The 22,764-nt window shown below is 36.2% G+C and overlaps 3 protein-coding genes across 3 annotated transcripts; all 3 read left to right on the forward strand.

Moving 5' to 3' along the window:
- The first annotated feature begins 221 nt into the window (after positions 1-221).
- LOC145600428 (uncharacterized) lies at positions 222-1,044 on the forward strand. Its single transcript, XM_081656326.1, has 3 exons — positions 222-629; positions 671-722; positions 812-1,044. The coding sequence occupies exons 1-3, from the start codon at positions 222-224 to the stop codon at positions 1,042-1,044; spliced, it is 693 nt and encodes a 230-aa protein (XP_081512452.1).
- A 1,076-nt stretch (positions 1,045-2,120) lies between these two features.
- Positions 2,121-10,132, forward strand: LOC145602112 (uncharacterized). The gene is made up of 7 exons (XM_081658269.1): positions 2,121-2,275; positions 3,493-3,950; positions 6,962-7,145; positions 7,267-7,491; positions 7,577-7,693; positions 8,894-9,127; positions 9,502-10,132. The coding sequence occupies exons 1-7, from the start codon at positions 2,210-2,212 to the stop codon at positions 9,703-9,705; spliced, it is 1,488 nt and encodes a 495-aa protein (XP_081514395.1). The 5' UTR covers positions 2,121-2,209; the 3' UTR covers positions 9,706-10,132.
- Positions 10,133-14,937: 4,805 nt separating this feature from the next.
- Positions 14,938-20,444, forward strand: LOC145601308 (14-3-3-like protein). Its single transcript, XM_081657305.1, has 5 exons — positions 14,938-15,083; positions 15,708-16,199; positions 16,289-16,411; positions 19,945-20,061; positions 20,188-20,444. The coding sequence occupies exons 2-5, from the start codon at positions 15,717-15,719 to the stop codon at positions 20,248-20,250; spliced, it is 786 nt and encodes a 261-aa protein (XP_081513431.1). The 5' UTR covers positions 14,938-15,083; positions 15,708-15,716; the 3' UTR covers positions 20,251-20,444.
- Positions 20,445-22,764: the final 2,320 nt, after the last annotated feature.

A 22,764-nucleotide genomic window follows, 5' to 3' on the forward strand; every position in this document is an offset into this window, starting at 1 on the left:
AGTTCGAGGAGTTTGCAGACTTTCTACTAGCTTCGGTGTTGAGTGAAATAGCCTCACATGAAGTAATTGATGATGATAATGCTGTTGATGAAGCCATTGAGATAATGAAGAATGAGGAAGCTGCCACTTTAGATAGTGTGCTTAGATGGAAGTTATTGTGGAAGGTGTGAGTTCCGCAAAGAATTCGGTTTTTCCTATAGCTAGCTATCCAAGAACGATTAATGACAAATGGTAATCGATTTATTAGAACCTCAACGGATGATCCGAGGTGTCTAGTATGTGGTGAAGTTGAGGAGCATACCGAACATATTTTGCGTCTTTGTCCAGCAACTAGAATTGTGTGGCAAAAGTTGGGTGTGGATATGAGTAAAATCATCAATAGCACTCCTTTCAAGGATTGGTTGCTGGCGAATGTAGATGAAGAGGATAATGATTTGGGTTGTGAGTGGCCAAGAGCTTTTGCTATTAATGTTGGTGGCTATGGAGATGCAGGAATGAGCGAAGCTTCAACCATGAACCAAGTACCGATTGATCAAGCGACATTTATATTCAATCAAATTGGTGTGGTGAAGAAGGCTATGGAAAGGGATGATGTCCAGCATGGTAGAGGTGGTAGAGAGAAAAGAGAAGTACTGGTGTGTTGGATCCTTCCTAATGTGGGGTGGGTTAGGTTGATACTGATGGGGCAGCAAAGGGTAATCTTGGACAAGCAGGGGCTGGAGGTTTGATGAGAGGATGAAATGGTGAGCTATTCGAGATGTTTGCTTCAAAATGTGGGATTTGCTCTTGTACTAAGGCTGAGCTTCTGCAGTTATGAGAGGATTATCCATAGCTTGGAATGGGGATCATCGCAAGATTATGCTAACTGTTGACTCAGAGGCCGTAGTGTGTTTGCTGGAAGGTGATACACCTTCGAGCTCTCCTCATAAGCATTTAATAAAAAATGCAAAGCTCTTATTCACGAAAGGGATTGAGAGGTTGCTATTTGTCCTTGCTATAGAGAGATCAATCGAGTTGCGGATTGGCTTGTTAACTATGGAGTGACTTTGGACCAGAGGTTGGTCCTTCTAGAAGTGGTCCCGAATGACCTTCATGCCCATTTTATTGGAGGGCTTGAGCGGCGTGGCTTGGGCGAGGAAGGTGTCATCTGAGGAGCCGATGTAATGGTAGTGGTCTTCGTGGTGGCTTCGTAGTTTAGTTTTTGTTTTTCTTTGCTTTTTATTTTCTGTTTTGCTTTGTTTTTTTCGTGTGTTTGCTTTCTTGTTTTCTTTAGCTTTGCTTTGTTTTGTTTTGAAGTCTGACCCCTCTCTTTCACCAAAAAATAAATAAACTTCTTCGAAATTTTGACACTGTCACCTCTCATTATATCCATCCATCACAAAGCTAGTGTGATTGCACTTTTTTTTTTTTGAAACCCGATTGCACTTTTGTTAATAGCATGGGTTGGGCTGTAATGAGGTTTGGTTGGGCATGACAAGAAAATGGTCTGATTCGACAAAATATGAGAGGCATAACAATGGGTCATGGGTCGTACATGGACATCATTTTCAAAGTTAAGTATGACTTCGACATGAGTACGACAAGTTAAACCTCAACCACATATTTTTGACCAATTTGACTAAAACACAAAAAATATTAAAGGGACCTACTGGCATGGTACGACTTAGCACGTGACGACTACTTCTTAGACAGTTCTAAGCAAAACTCTTTTGCACGAGGCACGCTGACATAACACGTGAAACTACATGGCACACGACCTGTGCCTACCTTTTGTCATAGACCTTATACAATTATTATATCTCTCATAGTATATTACTAAACTCTTTTTTTTTTTTGTTAGGAAAAGATTTCCCTTTTTTTTTTTTCAAATTATTGATCCAACTTTACAACTTGAAATTTTACTGTTGTAAAAAAAGAAAAAAAAAAAAAAAAAATAGAGTTCTTGTGTGTTGTGTCTATTGCGGCTGTGCTTAAAAAAGGACATTTGGGCACTATACACACTCTCTTATTTTCTCTCTCTTTCAAAATTTCTCTCTCATGTTTCTGCAAAAATGATTCAAAAGCAGACCAACCGCTGTCCCACACTCCCACTCTTGTTCTTCATTAACAGTTTCCTTCTTCCTTTTCGATCATTCAACTAACCATTTTTTCTGCAAATGCCGCTCTTTCCTCCATTAATCTCTTACCCCTTAAACCCTTCAATTCAACCATGAACGATTCTCAAAGCCTCTCTTCTTCCTCTTACAACTCCGCCTCCATTTCTGTCCCTGACCAGGTTTTTTCCCTTCTTTTTTCTGTTTATTGTAAATTTCATACCATAATTTTCTAATTTTTGTTATCTTAAATTTGATTTTTCTGGGTCAATGTATTTTCTATTGTTTTTGATTTTTTTTGCTTGTTAGTGGGTTTTTTTAGTTTGAGTTTATCTGTTGCAAATTGAAGAAACTGTAAAAAAAAAAAAAAAAAAAATTAAATAGAACTATACGGAGTATGACTTAAGTATCTTAAAATCGGAATCAGAAAACCGATGAACAGTCATGTCATATTGATAGTTTACTTTAGATTTTGATATGAATCCCGTCTACATCACTGCCCTCTTTATTGACTAGAGGTGGGTTAGGAGGGTGATTGGTTGGTTGGATGGAATTAAATAAGCAAATTTTACCCAAGTAATAATGGTGAAATTTTCGATTATTCGAGTTTTGGGGATGACTAGTGGTTTGTCTTTAGTAAGAGAAGTGTGGACTTCTTGAATTATTTATACCATGTTGTAATTTATGGTTAGTGGTTAGTGAAGTTTTGTAGTTATGTTGGAAATGGACATTTAGATATCTTTCTTTAGAAAAGTATTATTGTACTTTTTACCAAATTTGTGGAATTTGAGGAGGAAAAGAAAATGGAAAGTTAACAATATGAATTTTTTTCATTTATTCTATATTCTTCCTATACATTTACCAATCAACAGAATTTTTAGTATTTACTTTGTCTTATCAATAAAGTAAAGATATACGGATTTGGGAATTAGTTGATCAATCACTATGTATCTTATTGAACAAAATAGTGATATTTTTCTTCCATTGATCATGAGTTTTAATTTCATAAAGTATCATGATCATTCTTCACAAAGGCTTTTACTTTTGTCGAATGAACAATGTGAAGACTATTGATTCGAACAATGGATTGAATCTTCCTATAGTTTTACTCAATTGAGTTTAGTATGGCCTTATATTATATTATTATGTTCCGTTCTTTTTAACGAAGTTTGTCCAAAGTGGTTGAGACTTGACAGTAGTAGGGTCTTGTATATGGTAAGGTCCTAGGTTCTAGTTTTCCCTGTCTTCTTATAAGTATGTTTGTTTCAAGAGGGAGAAGATAGCAATATGTTTCCTTGAACTTGGAAAATGTGATCATTTTGATGTAACATCTAGATTTCATGTTAAGTACTTTTTTTATAGAATGTTTGGACCTGATTTAAGCTTTTCTTTTGCATAGGAAGTCGAACCTAATCGAAGAGACACTAATAGCACCTATTCTTTGTCATTTGAGCAATCACGACACTGGAGGGATGTTTTTTGGTTAGCTGTTTTCATAGTGCATTTGGGAGGGTTAGGCCTGCTCCTAGTTGTCCTCGGTCTCAATAGATTTAAGAAGAATGATAGACTGAACATTGATAAGTATACAGGGTTCTTGGAGCACCACCGTGGTCTTACAGAGTACTACTGGCCATTGTATGCCGTTGCTGCTGGGGCTGGTACTTTCCTTGGATGGACTTGGTTATTACTGCTTGGTTATCAGGCCAATCACATGATGAAAGTGTCAGTTCACATTTTAACTACATATCTTGCTGTGGTTAGTGTGTTTTGTTTTTGGGCACAGCAGTTCTTTTGGGGCGTCACTTTTGCAATTGGAGCAGTTTTACAGTTTCTGTATGTCATCTCAGTTATTGACAGGTATTCTGAATGCCAGACTTCACTTGTTCTATACTGTTTTATGGCTTTATGATTGTTGCATGTGTGCATGCTGTATGAGAATAGTTCTGCTTCTGCTGTGATCTATCATTATAAATATTACACAAGCAAATTTTCTTCCTCGGTTTTCCCTCTGTAATTTAATATGACTTAAAATAAGTAAAATCTATGCATTCGAAATATGTGAGCTTCATGTTGATTACTGATTTACTGTAGAGTCTTTATTTTGTATTCGTTTGGGTTCAATTATTGCCTAGTTTGGTTTTTCCTTGACAGGGCAGTTTTTTTTTTAATGGCTAGGCCCTAGGGTCAACCTTTATTTGGATTGATGATAATTAAGGTTTTCTGGCCATAATTGGATAGAGCCATAGAGGAGATCCACTAATTTTATCAAAACTCGATACCTATGCTTTTAATGGTCTATCGGGAGTGGCACTATATCATAGTTAGTAGAATACAATGTATTGGATCTTCAAGTGCTTGATACTATTCACTTTGGCCTTTAAAGATGTTATCTTACATCAAAGTTTGTCTGCAAATTTCTACAGCAGCTTGGGTTGTTTTTGTACTCATTGGTTTAATTGATTTCCTTGTTTATGTTATAATTGTGATTGTGTTTTAACTAGCATACATAGTTAAAATCTTGTTATTTCTTCTGAACCTTCCCCTCCCTCACACCTCTTTTAGGGCGTGGTCTTCATTTTATTAGTAAGTTAAAATTAATACTTTTTGGTTGTCAATGCTGTGAATTTTGAATTGAGTGAACTTTGCTCATCAACCGCCTTTTGTCCCCAATATCAGATAGTTTGCTGCTATTATCAAAATTACAATTTCTGAAATTATGTAGCTTGTATATGAGGTACCAAATTAAAGTAGACTTCAAATTGCTGGGGCATTTAGAAATAAAGCATCTATTTCCTGAGTGTTGATAGAGCATCTTAATTTGCATTTTTAATGCAAAAATCTTGTCCTGATATTTTGTTTGGCCTGTCTAAGGATTTATATCATTAGTTGTCCATCCATCTGTTTGTATCAATTTAATGGATGAAGACTGGCATCTGTGATTTTTTTTTTTTGTTTTTGCTTCCACCCCTTTTTTGTTCATTTGAAGTACATCTTTATGTGGTGTACACCTTAAAATAATAGTATATGTGAACTAGCTAGTTAATGCCTCAATGGGAAGTTGAGTTGAAGGACTCGAAACCATGTTATATTTAGTGCAAGGATTTTTTTTTAATTAGTTTGAAACAGTTTGATTTGATTTGGGTAAATGGAGTTAAAAAAAAAGTCATGATGAAAGTGGGTTTTCAAGTGGGTTTTTGTAAATGAACACATGAGATAGATTCCTGGTTTATGCAACCGACCCCATCCTTTGCGGAATAAGGCTTTTGGTGATCTAAACCTGCTAAGCCCATAAATTAGCAATACCCAAAGCAAATTTTCGAGTTTTTTTTTTTTTTTTTTTTTTTTTTTTTTTTTTGTGTGTGTGTGTGTGTGTGTGTGTGTGTGTGTGATCTGATGCTGGATGCTCAGGATTTCAGGAATTTTAGTCTGACCTTTGAGGATGAGATATGATCTTTCATCATAGCAGTATAGCACTGATGTCCATGATGACTGGTCTACTTCCTTTAGGACTTAAGAGAGCCTAAATTAGAGTCTGAATCTCGGAAAGTTTGGTCTGCAGCTATATACATTGCATACTGAATGCAGACAAGGTCAACCTGGCATTGTTTATTTAACTGGCTAGTCAATAGTTAGGGCTTTCTTTGCTAGGGACTTGTATTACCATGATAAACCACATCTCCCTCCGCCCTTTTTGCTCGAAGTGCATTTAGCACTATATAGAGAAGAAAAGAGACCAACGTAAGACCAATGTAAGATGTTTAGTTAGACATAGTATATAATATTAGGATATTACTAAGTGTCTTTGAATGTGTTGGCTTGTAAATGGAAGGTCATAAATAGTAGGTGTTAAAGTGTCTTTGATGTGTGGACTTGTAGCCACAAAGCAGCTCAGGGAAAGGGTCTTTGAAACTTGTACTTTGATTGATGCTTGATTTGCAATTTGATTGATGCTTGATTTGCAAGAAGATAGATTGGTGGACGGATGAGGAAGAGAATAGAAGATATGAAGGAGGTGATGTGTATGTAGCTAGGAAAACCAATTTATTTTATTACATCCAAGCTGTCTTTTAGTTCAGTTTTTAGCCGATAGCATAGTGGGGTTAGAAGTTGTTGAGGGATGGGAATTGAGTTGAAAGTAATTGAATTCATGTACAAAACAATGATGGTGTTTATAATGGTAATTATTTTTTCTTGGGCAATTATAATGGTTTTAAGAATGAATTATATCAGTTGTTATGGTAATTAGCAGTCTATAACGAAGATTGCGGTGTGATTTTTTAACACACCATGCCATTACAGAATGGAATTTAACATTCTTTTTAACGTGCTTTGGACTACTTGGTTTGAAATGTAAATTTTACATTATGGCTTCTCACTTTTTCTAAGGGTGGGGTTTTTTGTAGGGGATAGGAGATCATTAGTGACTGTTGAGAAAATTCATCTGATTAATCTCTGGCTCAAATGTATACTGAACAGTGTTTAATAACTGCAAAACTACTCTAGGGGATAAACGAATAAAAAAAAAATAAGTGGAGCTGTTTTATGTAGGAAACTACTCTGCCATACTTTTGAGACTAGAGTTTTTCAATTACTTTTTATAATATAAAATGACTATTCATTTTTATGTATCGAATGCCCTTTGTTTGTTTCAGTAATTCAGTCTTGAAATTGAATGAAATTTTTTTTTTTTTTTTTTTTTTCAGTGTTCTCATATGTATAAGGGCCTTGCACAATTCGCCCAAGAAAATGATACATTTACTTTAATTCTATCTGCCGATCTAACTATTCCAGTTAAACTCATTTTATGAAAATACCTATGCAGAGGTTTTCTATTATGGAGTATATTTTTATCTATACTTTATTTGCAGACTGCCATTTTCAATGCTCGTGCTGCAGAAAGCTGTGAAAATGGCATGGAGCCTCCCTAGAGTAATGTGCATAGCATATGCTTTCATTCTAGTCATGCTTTCATGGATGGCATTATGGTCCTTCGGAGCAGCTGGTGTTGTTGCTTCAAGCATTGGTGATAGTGGAAGATGGTGGCTTCTTGTGGTGAGCGGGCAAGTTTGCTCTGTGTTTGATCTATACTATATGGATCCAGGAATAGATTTATTCTTAATGCTGTAGCGCTATTGGAGCTATAACATCTCATTCCTCTACCTTGTTTTTGCAGATACTTTCTATAAGTTTATTTTGGACAGGTGCTGTTCTCTGTAACACAGTTCATGTAATAGTATCTGGGATGGTTTTTCTTGTCCTCTTCCATGGTGGCCAAGAAACAGCATCTATGCCTTCCAACTCGTTGATGAAGTCTTTGCGTTATGCTGTTACGACTTCGTTTGGAAGCATCTGCTATGGGTCTCTCTTTACAGCTGCTGTTCGTACACTAAGATGGGAGGTAATTTTGTTAGTTTCAGTTTCGCACTCTGAAATATATTTCTGTTCTTTGTAATTGATGTGATTCTTTAGCTGACATTGAACAGATAAGAGGCTTCCGTGCAAAGATTGGGAATAATGAGTGCTTGCTTTGCTGTATTGACTTCGTATTCCATATTGTGGAAACACTTGTTAGATTTTTCAACAAGTACGCATATGTACAGGTAAGTTTTTCACTGGTAATTTTGCTGTTCTAGCTTCAGTTTTTATTTCCTGAATGTTTGAAATTTTCTTCATTGTGTGGGACCAAAAGTTTCATGTTTGTCTATGAATATTATCATTTATAAAAACTTCTCTCACTTTTAGCGTGCTATAATTTTCCTCTTGAAATTTTGTTACTTTTTAGAATAATTTTCCAGTCATTGCCCTGATGCTAGAATTAATTTTGGCCTTTACACAAAAACATAGTTTGTTGCTTGATTCCCATTTACTGACTGAGAAGGCATTGAGTTTTTGGTGTACCCTATGGTGACTTTGCATAACATTAATAAGGAGTTAGTGTTAATGAATTTTATGTTAGAATAATGTAAATAGATTAAGTAGGACTGATTTCCTAAAAAGCAACATGGCTTCTGGAACTAAAAAGTCCCTTGAGAGGAAAGAATGGGTTAGTATTGGGACAACAACCTCAAACTATTATCAACCTCATTTTTGTAAAAAAATTTCATATAATCAGTGTATTTAATGCAAAAAGATTTGAAACTGGAGAATATCTTTTGACATTCTGGCCATAACTACCATGAAAAAAACGTTAGAATTCTTTTAATTACATTTGTCGTTTGATAAGTCTTAAAGTTGTCAAGTTCTATAATTCATATAATATGTACTGAGTATATATCTTTCCATAAGGCAAGTAGAAGTTATTTTCTGTTCATCTGCACCTTGAAGAGTACACCAGAACCTAATAAACCTACTATGTATATCACATGCTATCAATCTATCATCCATCCAAGTAATTGGCAATTTGGCAATCTATCCTATTATGATGTTCAACCCCAGTTAAACATTTCCCATGTCTTTCTTTTTGTGTCCTTCATCCTGAAGCTATGTGTACACTCATAATATTGTGATGTAAAATACAATGAAAATGCTATTCTGTGGTTCCTTTCTGGAATGTCAACATATTTCTGCTGTATTGTTTCTATAAATGCTGCTGTTATTATATGGTCTGCAGCATATTAGTTTATCAGTATATTATCAGTTTATCACAAATGGCTATCGTAATTAAAAGACCTTTAGTGATTTCCTACAAAGAGATTCATAGCATGTCCTTTCAAAAAAAAAAGAAACATAGCCTGCTACTGATTGGGAGATACGGTGCTTAATTTTGCATCATTAACTTTTATCTCCTCCACCCCCCGCAGATTGCAGTCTCTGGCAAAAGCTTTAATCATTCAGCAAGAGATGCTTGGGAGTTGTTTCAGTCAACTGGGGTTGAAGCTCTTATTGCGTATGATTGTTCTGGTGCTGTCCTTTTGATGGGAACCATCTTAGGAGGGCTAATTGCCGGAACATGTGCAGGAGTCTGGACGTGGCTAAGATCAAGTGACCGAATTTTAATGGTAGGCTCCACCTCCATGTTGATGGGGATGGTTTTGGTAAGTCACTGTATCTCATGTTTTGATGATTGCCAAATGTAGGCACTTATAAATTACCACTAAGGGCCTGTTCTCTTCAGCTTAATTCAGTTTAGTTCAGCTCCAATCAGTTCAGTTCCTAATTTCCTTCTCTCATAAACAACTCATTTCAGTTTAGCTCAGCTCAGCTCCAATCACTTCAGCTCAGTTCAGTAAATCAGAACATGCCCTAAATGAATGCGGATGGATCCTTTGCTACTCCGTTCTATTCTTTCAATATATCGCAAATTATCATCACTATATGGGTTTTAATCAGTCTATGTTACACGTGCTATACCTAGAATTTCATAGGCTACACGTTTATAAATTACTTATGGCATTTGCTTCCACTTTAGGTTGGACTTGCAATGGTGGTGGTGGAAGGTGCAGTTACATCGTTGTACATATGTTATGCCCTGGATCCTCTTCTCATTCACAGATGGGATCCTGAGTTTTTTAACCAGATGTCTGAAATGCTTCATCAGCGTCTCCAACACAGAAGTGCACGGGGTCGACAAGTCCTGACTCACAACACACATGATTTACACATACCCAGTTAATAAGACTTGATACATTGACACATTCTTGATGCTTGTATAGGCGCAGCAAAGGTGTTGTCAAAAAAAAAAAAAAAAAAGGCTGCCGCTTCCCATCACCCTCCCTTCCCTTCTCCCCTGTTTGTAAAATCTGTGTATGTATGAATATGATGTTGTCGATGAATGCCTTGCAGTAATGCATTGGCAATTTGGTGTTTGTAATTTTATGTAGGTTGGCTTCCCCTAAATTAGATATGCCTAATCAGCTGCAAGTTTTCGAATTTTCTGTACATCAAATAGGTTTGGGTCATATTTTGGTGAAGTTCAATTGATTCAGTAAACAAGTCATATTCTGATGGCATTATGATACTGAGCTTACTACGAAAACAATAGTCACCTTATTATTTGGGTTAGGAACCATTTCATTTTGGCTCAATTGGATAATCATGGGTTAAATATAGATATGGGTTCAAGATAAAAAACTCAGTGCTTGTTTGGCATCATTTTTGGTTTTCAGTTTCCTGTTTTTTTGAAAACTAAAAACCAAAAACAGGAAACAAGAAAAAGGTGTTTCCACTTTTTTGTTGTCAGTTTTCAAAAGTATTATGATTTTAATAAGTTTAAATAATTTTTGATTAATTATGTGACATATATCATATACTTTTATACAACAAAAAACCAAAAAACAGAAAACCACAACAACGTCAAACGAACCCCTCAGTTAGTCGATTTTATTCACAAAGTGTAAAGTTAACATTTGGAGTTTGACTCTTTTTTTATTTTTATTTTTTTTACATTTAAAAAAAAATCTATAAATAGCTATAAAGGGAAACAGACATTTTCGTGCTATGTCGTTTGCTCTTTGAACCTGATCTCTTGGCACTTTCAAGATTGCACATCTTTGGAACATAGCCCCCACTTCCCTAATTTCCTTTAACATCTATTTGAACATCTTAATTTATTTATAATTTAAAATTGATTAGATCTTATTAAAACTTAATTTTTTAAACTTGTGATTTAAATAGAGTTGGAGTATCATGTAAACTTTTGCGTAAATTGGAGGGATGAAATCTTTTTTTAGAACCCTTTTGTTGGGATTGCATAATTCGACGGTGTAACATATGAGTTAAGTTAATGGTAGGCTAGAGCCAACTAAGAAAAACCCATATTTGTTGGAAGACAATGTGATCTGCTAACTTTATTAAGTTAACGTAGTTTACTTTTGAAGACATAGTTGTCGGCTAGGGGATTTATGTTTGTATACCAACCTGTACTAGAAAGTACACCTAACTTACCATGATTTCTATTAATATTAGTACATTTACAACTCATTTCCAGTTGAGTTTCCTTTGGCAGTATATAGTCTATATACTGAGATTGTGGGATAGATCACACAATCTTGACTTAACATCAAGGTCTATGAATAAATACACTTTTCATGAATGGATGTCTTTTACAAAGATGGATCAAACATACAAGTACATATTAAGAACATTTTAATGGGATACCTTAGATTGAGATTGTAGAAGAGCAAGATTGATGGGTGTGATTAGAAATATTGACTCGGATGTTCGGGATAGGTTTGTTTCGGTTCATAGCAAGTCTTGGGTCATATTCAAGTCGCGACGAGTTGGATCAGTTTAGCTTTCAGGTTGAGTTTAGGTTTAAGTCAGGGCAAGTTACATCAATTGCCCTTTCAAAACTAGACAAAGTGCGAGTTAAATCTAACTTAGATCGGGTTTGGTTAGTGTTGTAGATTAGGTTTAGAACCCAAAACTTATTGAGTCAGGTTATCTTCAAATTAGGTGTTCCTTGGATTTTAACGAAGTTCATACTAAGTCAAAGTCAAACTTATTTATTACGCTATTTATACATATAAATTACCAAGCATAATCATATACATATATACGTAGTACTTCGTATTAGTTAGTGCTCGCACTGACACACGAGGCATAAACAATTTAGGAAGCCATAAAGAGTTGTACATACAGCAATTATTAAATTTTGATAAAAAAAAAAATTGTAGGATTAATATATACCTTTTTCTTGTTTTTGACAAATAGATCTATTAACTAAAAAACAAGATTACAACCTAGACTAAGTAAAAGGAAGTAAAACACAACACATACACTAAACTCTAGCTCGTAGAAACTGAATTGAAGCAAAGTAATTACAACTAGTAAAAAGTGGCTTTTGCGCTTGATAGAGGCGTGATTGTTGGACGAAATCCACAAACGGTAATGGTAAAAATTGTCAAAACAAACTACACCTGTGGTATGCATTGACATCAACCCATAACACCTGCTGGCTACACTGATGAAGGAAATAGTGTAGATGCTAGGGTAGAATACTTGAAATGGAACCACAAGACACCAAAAGAGCTTGACAAAACATGGGAAAAATAAAAAGAACAAGAAATCATGATCTGAATGAGAGATACTTATGAGCAAGAATTGATGCTCACAATATAAGCAATTCCAATGACCCGAAGTAAGAATAGTCAAGTGGGATTCTTGGCTCATTACCACAACTTGAGTCACATTTTCTTGTGACTCAGTACCCATTTGAAAGGATATTGTTGGTCTATCCTCGTCGAATGGGATAAGACACAACTATTAGAGTGCTACGAACCCCAAACATTGTGTAAAGGGAGCCTCTTTCAGATAGAAAGTTTTGAGAGCAATGACTACAAAAATCATTGCTAGCTGACATTGGGAATTATATTTCCTTGTTAATTCCCTCACGACCCTCCTACACTCAATCAAAGATCAAAAAACACAGTCCATCGTTCTTCCACAAACCATTGTCAGTACACTACCCATAAACACCTTGCATTCTAAACACTGCAAATCTGCAAAGTGACATAGGCTAAAAAGCTTTCCCAAAAGTCTAACCCTATGGAAGATAAAACATCTCAACCTCAAAACCACAAACAAAAACAACTCCTGTGAATTAAACCAAAGGACAAACACTTGCCAAGTCCTAACAACAATACCCCAAACTACCTCCTTTAGCCCCTGTGCCCACCAAGAAGCAGACCAAGAAGCAAACACATACAGCCCGAGACAAAAGAAAACCCATGGACATCCAACAACAACTTCAAACACAGGAACTCCAACTAAGCAAACACAACATAAAACTAAGAGATAACTCGAACAAGGCAAAACAGAGAACTGACCAAGAGAACTAAGGTTAAACTAACTAGAACATGGAAAAGGAATACCGAGGAAAGTAACAAAGCGAACAACAAAATTACCTCACTAGCAGAAACACACCTGAAAAACTTCGATTAACTGTCAATGCCAACACAAGAAAGTCGCCTTTGTAAGAGTTTGTAGGTACTAACTTGCGGAATAGACATGAATCGCATTCATAAAGTACCTAAACCAAGGATCTCATGCATAACACATAAAGAATAAGAATTATACCTTTGAAGCGTGATTCCACACATGATCGAGCAAGAACAATAAGGAGAACAAGAACCCCACGTGTGATTCCTCTATTAAGTCCACTGGTACGGATTAAACCTCCACTATTGCTAGTTAGTCCTGACCGACACTTCAATCAACCTTCACGAGCACACCACAAAACACCCGAACAACCACCACACGCACCACCTTGAGGGGCGGTCGTACGGTCAAGGGAGGAGATAGAGAGAGAAGGTCGTATGGGGGGGGGGGGAGAGAGAGAGAGAATTAGGGTTTTGGGAACTTTTGGTTGATTGATTGACAATTCACTGTGTGTCAATTGTTATGTCATACAACCCTAGGCATGGATTATATTTATAGATCATATCTCTAAATAAATCCATGTCAAGACCAAAACCATCTAAACTCATCTTACTATCCTAGCCCAACAATCAATGTGGCATGTCATGAACTCATGATGGGCCTCTAACTTGTTTAACCCAATACTCTTGTGTGTGACCTCGTAGGATCCATTCTATAAGGCTTTGGGCTATTTAACTAGCTAGCCCAAAGATCAATTGTCATATCTAGCACCAAACATTGATAACCCTATAGAATCAACTAATTATCTCCATAATCGTGATCCTTTGATATATCTAGTAATTGCACTTATCGAAGACATAATTCCTTCAGCCTCACCTTAATCAGACTTCAATTAGGCGAGAAAACTCTAGCCTTAACTTCACCTTTACCGTCAAGAAACAATTAACGGAATTCCTTTCGACGGCGGCGTTAAAAATAGTCTTGGCTCCTTGTTTCGTTGGAGAAGAACCACTTGATGACACCAAAAAACGAGATGAACCACCGATGAACTTGAAGAACAAACTAGCTCTGTAAACTTCCTAGTTCCTTTTATTAAAAAAAAAAAAAACCCCTAGGAAATAAAGCAAACAAGGAAGATCAGGACTCGCCGGCGATGTCTAAGAGAGGGGTGCCGATCGCCAGCGAGCAGGGGGGTGAGAACAGGGGAAGCGGTGGGAGGATAAGAAGGTTGGGGTTTCCTAGAGAGATAAGCGGTGGGTTTTCGGGTCACTATATTGGTTGATTAATATTTACTTCTTAATGTATTACGATGTCACTAAATTTTCACATACATATTGAGATTTCAAATTTTATGCGCACTTTTACGGTTGCATAATTGCAAAAGTTATGATTGTAGTTGAATTGAAGCACTTATAAAATGGAAAGAAGAATAACTTCATGTACCATTATTATCTCAAACAAATACTACAAATATAAAACAAACTCAAAATACTCCTTTTATAAATAGTTGAATCACTCAAATATTACAGGGGCAGGGGCTGGGCCCCTATGTGGCTACGCCCCCGGTTATACATTAATGAGTCATATATATATTTTCTCACTAGATGTGTGTGCATGTCATACACACTCATGCGGACTTATATGCTCATTAATTCATTATAATAGTTGCAAGACTTCCAACTTTTTTGATGGGTGGATTTAAATTGAAAGAATTTTTGATAGAAGAGATCATACTATTTTATCAGTAACTATTTGACGTCCTTTTAAAACTTTTTTTTTTTTTCTCAACATCATAAACTAGTTACTTGTATCTTTATTCATCTACTTATTATCTCTTGCATAACCCAAAAAAATCAAATTTGTGTTCAAATTTGCAACCTCTTACCAAATACAAGTAGCCAATTACTTTGAGTTTGAGGAGGGAGACTACTTTGAGAGTCATTTTTACTTGTCAAAAACTGGCAACCAACGTGGCAACAAGTTGAGGAGCAACTCACGTGCAGCACGTGCCTTTCTGGGGGTTGACTGTTGGGACGTGGAAACCACCATTTTGCCTTTGCCGTTGATTCCTCAGGTTTTTGAAAGGCTCTATTTTCCAATTTTGTGTCTCTTTCACTCACTTGATAGAAGAAAAAAGAGAGAGAAAAAAAAAAACCAAAACCCCATTTTCTGGTAATATCTAATCTTTGTTTTTTGAGTTGTTTTTTCATGTTTGATTGTTTGTATGTCTTTGTATTTTTGTTAGTTGTGATGGGTATGTTTTTTTTAGCAATTTCGATGCTTTTTAATTCATAAATCAGTACCCTTTTCTGATTTTATATAGATCTGATGAAACTTTGGGATATAATTGCTCATGGGTTGTTTAATTTTGATTTTTGTATGTTAGATGGGTAAATGGGTAGATGATTGTTTGATTTATGGTCCGATTTATTGTTTGATGAAAGTTGAGGGTTTGTAAATTTGAGCTAAAACTGCTGTTGTTAGACTTTATTGACTTTTGCTTTGGTAGGATCCGTAGAAAGACAGTGATGTAGACGAGATTTTATCCCGGATTACCGGGTCTAGGGTACGATTTGATTTGCTTTTAAGTTTGTGGTTTGAGGAGCAAAAATCAAGTGGCTGGATAGTTAATTCTTAATTATATAATAATATTATGAGTCATTTTAATGGGTTGTTAGTCTTAACTTTGTCGATTGTTCTTTAAATCAATGATTGGTGTTTTTTTTTGAAGTGATGGTTCTGTTTGGTATAAATCAGGGTTGTTAATTTGACAAAAAAATTGATCTTTGTTTAAAGTGAGGAACGATGTCGCCAGTAGAAGGATCCCGGGAAGAGAATGTCTACTTAGCCAAATTGGCCGAGCAGGCTGAAAGGTATGAGGAAATGGTGGAGTTCATGGAGAAGGTAGCGAAGACTGCCGATGTTGAGTTAACAGTGGAGGAGAGGAACCTCCTCTCTGTTGCCTACAAGAATGTGATTGGGGCAAGGAGGGCTTCATGGAGAATCACCTCATCCATTGAACAAAAGGAAGAGAGCCGTGGAAACGAGGACCATGTAGCTATCATCAAGGAGTACAGAGCGAAGATTGAGGCTGAGCTCAGCAAGATCTGTGAGGGGATCTTGAAACTTCTTGATTCACATCTTGTCCCATCCGCAACTGCTTCTGAGTCAAAGGTATTTTACCTGAAGATGAAGGGTGATTACCACAGGTATTTGGCTGAATTCAAGACCGGAGCTGAGAGAAAGGATGCTGCTGAGCACACCTTGCTGGCTTACAAGTCTGCTCAGGTGGGTCTATCAGCTTGCTGTTGTAGTACTTACAGAATGGGTTATTACATAATTGAAACAAAATTAATTACTGAGATATTTTCTTGTAGGACATTGCGCTGGCTGAACTGCCTCCTACTCACCCAATAAGGCTGGGGCTTGCACTTAACTTCTCCGTGTTCTACTATGAGATCTTGAATTCCCCTGATCGTGCTTGTGCTCTGGCCAAGCAGGTTTGTACACCTCAAACATTCTTTGTTATTGTAGCACGATTCCTTCTTTATTTTACTTCATTATTCTGGATAAAATGTGTAACGTCTTACTTTCAGTTTATGGTGGTAAAATTAAAATGTCATGATTGCTTAGTTCAGCCGTAATTACCTATGCTATAGCCTGGTCTATCTCCAGCAAAGCATTATTAACTTTCAATGGAGGGAAGGGGGATTTCATTTATAATACAAAAATATTAGTAAAGGTTATAATTATAAGGACACCTCTATTTGTTGAATTTACCATCATCCTCAGTGAGTTTCTTTTCACAAACTTTCTTGCCTATGCAGTTTGCAGCAATATCAAGAGGGGAAAATCTTAGAATTACCTATTATTCCACATATGACACTCTTTGCAAACAATTGCCTTGTAAAATTGTAGTGAACTGCTAAGCATAAGACATTCATTTTTTTTGTTCTCCCCAAAACAACTAATCTTTATGACAACTACCTAACTACCTTATAAGATATTAAGAATGTTATGTCATTCAATAATGTAATCTAGGGATTTAAATTATACGGAAGGAGAAAATTGGGACATAATTGAAAGCACTTATTAGAGCATTTGACATAATGTTGGTGAATAATATGTCGGGATCTTCTAACCTTGGTAAAGCGAGAGAATGTGAATGACAGAGTTACATTGAGATGAAAGAATCATAACTCATAAGCATGCCAATGAACAGGGAAAAGGAAGAGGTAAGTGAACAAGGCTGAAGGTAGTAAAGTAAGGGAGCATAACAGCCAGTCAGTCCCAACTTTTTTTGACAGCAGACGTTAATTGCTGGTGATAACATAAGAAATTAGCTGTACAAGGGTTTGCAAAAGTGTTATATGATTTAGTTCAGACAAATTTTCCTTTTAAGAGTTCCAATTTTATTCTATTATTTTAGTCTCCCATGTTAAGGCAAGCCATGTGCTAAGGAGTCTCCAGCAATTTCTAAATCCTTTCTCCCTGACTGGCTGTTTACACTTTTCACTGCCTTGAGATTGATTTCTTTTGCTACTATTAGATGTAAATTTTAAAAAGTTCTGTATGTTTGATGGTTATCCTTATATCTGGGCCTGTACATAATCTCCGTATAAGTTTCAATTGATCCTGCAGTGCATGCTTCCTTGAGAAAGTTGTTTAGCCCTTGGTTCTTGTGGTCTTGTGGATCAATTAATTAGATGCTGATCGAAAAAGTAGCCTTTTCTTGATACAGTTAATAAAAAATTTGAGGCTCTACATAAATGGAGCTTGGTGTTTAAATAATAAATCATTTGTACTTGTTAATATGTGATATGTGTTTTCTTGTGTTTTGATGTTTAAATAATAAACCATTCGCAAACTGTTGTAAATATTTGACAAGTCAGGAATTTGCGTTATCGTGTGTTTTCAATGATGTATCTAAGCCTATAGACCAGTGTCTTGTACTCCCTTCGTCCCTTTATTACATGCCTATTTCTCATTTTGCACGGGAATTAAGAAAGTTAAAGATTCCTTAAAACTAATAATTGGGAGTATAAATATGCATGTGGGGTTAGAGAGAGATAGAGAGAGAAAAAGTGGTTGGGAATTAAGAGAGACAAAGTATTGGGAATTGATGTTAAAGTACAAAAAAGAAAAAGAAAAAGGGTGACAAATCATCAAAAAGAGGATAATATTGTAAAAAAGTACAGCCTATAAATAGAAACTAGCACTTAATTTTGGTCACCCCAAAAAGGAATACAGGCATGTAATAAAGGGACGGAGGGAGTACTTGAATTCTGGAAGATACCAGGCACTTAAATATGATGTAGCTGGCATTGATCATACAATTATAAAAGCAACTTTTTCAATGACAAGTACCATGGAGAAATACTATGCAAAATTAATTTTTCAACTTTCCCTTTTTCAGCTGTAAATTTTTTTACGTGCAAACTGTTTCTTGTTCCTGGTTTGGTTCTTATGCCTTTTGGGAGTCCTTGGGACCTTGTTGCTTTTCCTCTTCTTTCCCTCATTTTAATTTTCCTCTCGAGTGGTGGAGGGTTACTTCTGCCATCACATTTTGTTCGAATTCTTTTTCCACATTATTTACATGGTAGTTGATAGTGCATTTCATTAAACAAGATTTATTTGCGAGATAATTCCTCCTTTTCCCCAACACACACCCATTTTTTATGTTTAATGAGGTGATAGGCATAGGCTATATTTGGATATGCATGCAATGATAGATTAGGCATAGGCTATATCGGGTATATGTATAATAAACCCGATACCTCAAGACCCCTTGACATGGAAGTTATTACATTTTAATTCTGCATTTTAATCTCAAAGTATGTAAAAGGCTTTTAGGAAGAAAGATTATATCTGTAAAGGATGTGAATGTAATTATTCAATGACATAACAAATTATTGACTTTTCCCCTCTTAAATTTGTTTACCTACATTGAATAATGGCGCTGGCAGTGTGTTTGTGTGCTTCACCTTTGCTCTTTGGATACAGAAATATCCTGCTAAAAGTTTTGCTTTAATATGTTTATTAATCAATCTTTGTCTTCTCTAATATTTGGCTTTATGTGTTCATGTTTGAAAGTATATAAGGTTGGTGTTATTAAAAGTGCACTATACCAAATGCACTTTATTCTTGGGTTTATTATTGTTAGGAATATATGTTGTCAGCTTCCTTTTGTATGATTTTATTTTAAGTAAGGTTGGTGTTAATAAAAGTGCTCTATACCGAATGCACTTTATTCTTGAGTTGATTATTGTTAGGAATATATGTTGTCAGCTTCCTTTTGTATGACATTATTTTGTAAGTCACATCTATAACAAAACTTTTTGTATTGTAAATCTGTATTTCATGTGACCCTCAATATTACACCATTCGGCTTTGAATCAACCATCAAGAATGGTAGCATCAACATTTGGTCCTTGATTGATTAAAAAAAATCAGTTGAAGTTCATTGTAGGGAGGTAGGGATTAACAGATATCAAAATAGAAGGTTGAACTTCTACTACTAAATGGAAAAGCTAAACTTGCAAAATGTGTATCTTTATGTCCCAGAGTAAATGCAACATGTTGACTTAGCACACTTAATTAAGGGGTATGAAATAAATAGTATAAACACACCATTATGTTTGACTAATCCAGTAACATTAACATGTTGTCTTAGCACACTTATAAAGGGGGTATGAAATAAATGGTATAAACACAGCATTATGTATTGACTAATCCAATAAGATTTTGCTGTTAACCACCAATAGTTAACTCTAGCACATGGCAGTGACATAGACACATAGTGTATGTTTATAGTTGTGACACTCAATGATTGTATGTGTGGTTGCAGCTGTAAAATTGAAGATTTCCCTTTGATCCTTCAACTCTTTTGCTTGTGTATTTTTTATTTTTATTTTTTATTATTTTTTTTATCTATTTAAGTCCGGGATTAATATTAGTTCATTATGAAGCTTTTGAATTCAAGAGATATTCACATTCTGAAATCAAAATTTTCTAACCACATTATGCACTCTAGGCTTTTGACGAAGCCATTTCAGAGCTAGATACTCTGGGTGAGGAATCCTACAAAGACAGCACCTTGATCATGCAGCTCCTCCGCGACAATTTGACATTATGGACTTCTGATAATGCGGTACTCTCTCTCCCACCTTTTGAACATTCCTCCCTCCTTCCCCATCTTCTATAGTGTGTATATTTTCTTAATATTTAGAAAGGAAATCCAACTATTGTTTTACACCTTCTATGTTGTGCCAAACAGGAAGATGTCGGCGATGAGATCAAGGAAGCTACAAAAGATGACGTCGCTCCTGGACAACAATGATTTGGTCATTTTGTTGGAGTTAGTTGAAATGTATTTATTTAACTTGGATACAGAGTATTTGTTATGTTGCTCTAGACTTTTCCATACTTGGTATGCTTTAATGTTTGTTTGTCATCTGCAGCGTCAATTAGATGCTCTATATATCTTACCAAGACACGCTTCATTAATTGTTATTGTCTACTTTCAGTTTTCAACACTTTGCACTTGAGTGCACTCGACGTAGATTCATCAATGAAAGCTATCTAGTCCAATAATGTGTTCGAATGTATGTGTTCTTTGTTCTAATCAATTTTCAGTTAGAGGTTTTTTTTTTAATTTTTATGGTCAAGGAAATTCTTCTGCTGAAATTTTTATGAAGAATCTTACAAGGTTCTCTTTTGTATCTTTGCTTGTACCTAGTGTCTCTGTGGAGAAATCATGCAGCAAGCCACTTTGTTTACTACATACGTTTTTTGAGTTTTAACCTAATTCTATATGAATAGGTGAATGCGATTTACCCATGTCCTTAGACTCCTACCACCATCCAACAACTATTCCATCACCATATCACCCACCACCACAGCAACCCTTTTCACCAGGAAATGAAGTTCCCACAAGTTGCAGCCACATCACTGCCCAGTTGCCCACACAAACGCTTGTCTCTCAATTTACTTGCTCTCTTTTTCAATCCCCTCCTCCCTAAACATGCCATATAGTTTTTATTTTTTTTTTTGGTGAAGGAGAGGGGCTAGGCCCCTTACAGAAACAAAACACACGAAACAAAAACAAAGACAGGAAAGAAAAACAAAACAGAAGAAAAACTAAAGAAAACAAACAAGCACCACAGCAGGTACTTGCAAGAGCTAAGTAACCCCTTATTCCTATTACTCGGCACCATACGAGGAAGCGCAACTCCACCCAAGTCCTCCAATAAAATCGTATGAAGATCCTTCGGGATCGCCTTAAATAAGATCAGATTTTGCTCTGCCATCATCCCATAATTAGCCAACCAATCGGCAACCCGATTGACCACTCTATAGCAGCGCGACACAACTACATCCCAATCTCATCTATCTATTAAAGCTTTGCATTTTCGAATCATGTGTATGAATGGAGAGTTGGTCGGCTCATCGTCCACCAACATATTAGCAACAACCTTAGAATCAATCGAAACATGGATTTTTCGATGACCTCCATCCCAAGCTATTTGCAATCCTCTCATAATTTCCATCAACTCAGCTTTCATGCAAGAACAGAATCTGCAATTAACCGAGAAACATTCAAATAGCTCACCTGAACTTCCTCGAATCAAACCCCCAGCTCCAGCAGCACCGAGATTCCCCTTCGAAGCTCCATCTGTATGCAGTTTTACCCACCCAATATCAGGTTGAATCCATCTAATAAAGATTTGTTCTCTCTTCCTTTTGCCTCCTTGATTGTTCAGCATCATTCCCCTCTCCATAGCTTGCTTTAGCAGACCAATACGAGCAAAGATTAAGCTTATCTGATCGATTGGAACTCTTGGCTCATCATTGAAGCTTCTTTCGTTGCGCCATCTCCACAACCACCAACAGACCACGACAAATACTCTCGGCCATTCCTCTCCTCTATTCTAATCACCACTCTTAATATTCTCCAACACCCAATCCCAAATAGCTGTTTGATTCGAGTGAACAACTCCCCTACCTCTCAATTTGTACCAAACGATTTCAGTAGCCAAGCGATCCCTTAATATGTGCATCACATTTTCTTCATTCGCATCACATATCTCACAACGAGGGTCATCAGTTAATGATCTAATAAATCTATTTTTATTAGTCATCAATCTCTCTTGAATCGCCAACCAAATAAAGAAGCGAATTCGTTGAGGTACTGGCATTCTCCAAATAATTTTCCACTCTTTTACCTCTTCACTGTCAATTTGAGACCCTTCTCTAATGATTTCGATTGCTGATTTAATTGAGAAGCCTCTAGAAGCCGTGCCTTTCCAATAAACCTTATCTACTGTCTCATCATTCTCAATCACAATATTAGAAGTTATTTCCCCTAGAACCTGCTCAGAGAAATAATCTGCAAAAAGTTTAATTTTCTACCTAGAAGCTATCCCACATCTCCCTTACTGTCATGTCTTGCACTTGAAGAGGAGGTTCTCTGTTTGCTAATTCAAGTTAAGGTTGATCCGTTTCCCATCGATGATGCCAGAAGAAAGTACGGGATCCATTTCCAACTACCATATTTATCCCCTTCCTTACTACATCAACACTGCTCATAATACCCTTCTAGACACACGAAGCATTGCTCTTCTCTCGGAACATATCAATATCACACCTATTGTCACAATATTTGGCTCTAACAATACGTGACCAAAGAGCTTGAGGTTCAGCCAAAAGTCTCCATCCCAACTTAGCAAGGAAAGCTTTGTTAGCGTCACGAATATTATTGAAACCTAAGCCTCCTTTCTCTTTAGGTCGAGTGATGTTCTCCCAAGAGACCATGAGCACCTTCCTATGTCCTTCCTGTTCACCCCACAAGAAT

The sequence above is a fragment of the Chenopodium album genome, chromosome 21 (genome assembly GCF_948465745.1).
Source record: "Chenopodium album chromosome 21, dcCheAlbu1.1, whole genome shotgun sequence".
NCBI lineage: Eukaryota > Viridiplantae > Streptophyta > Magnoliopsida > Caryophyllales > Amaranthaceae > Chenopodium > Chenopodium album.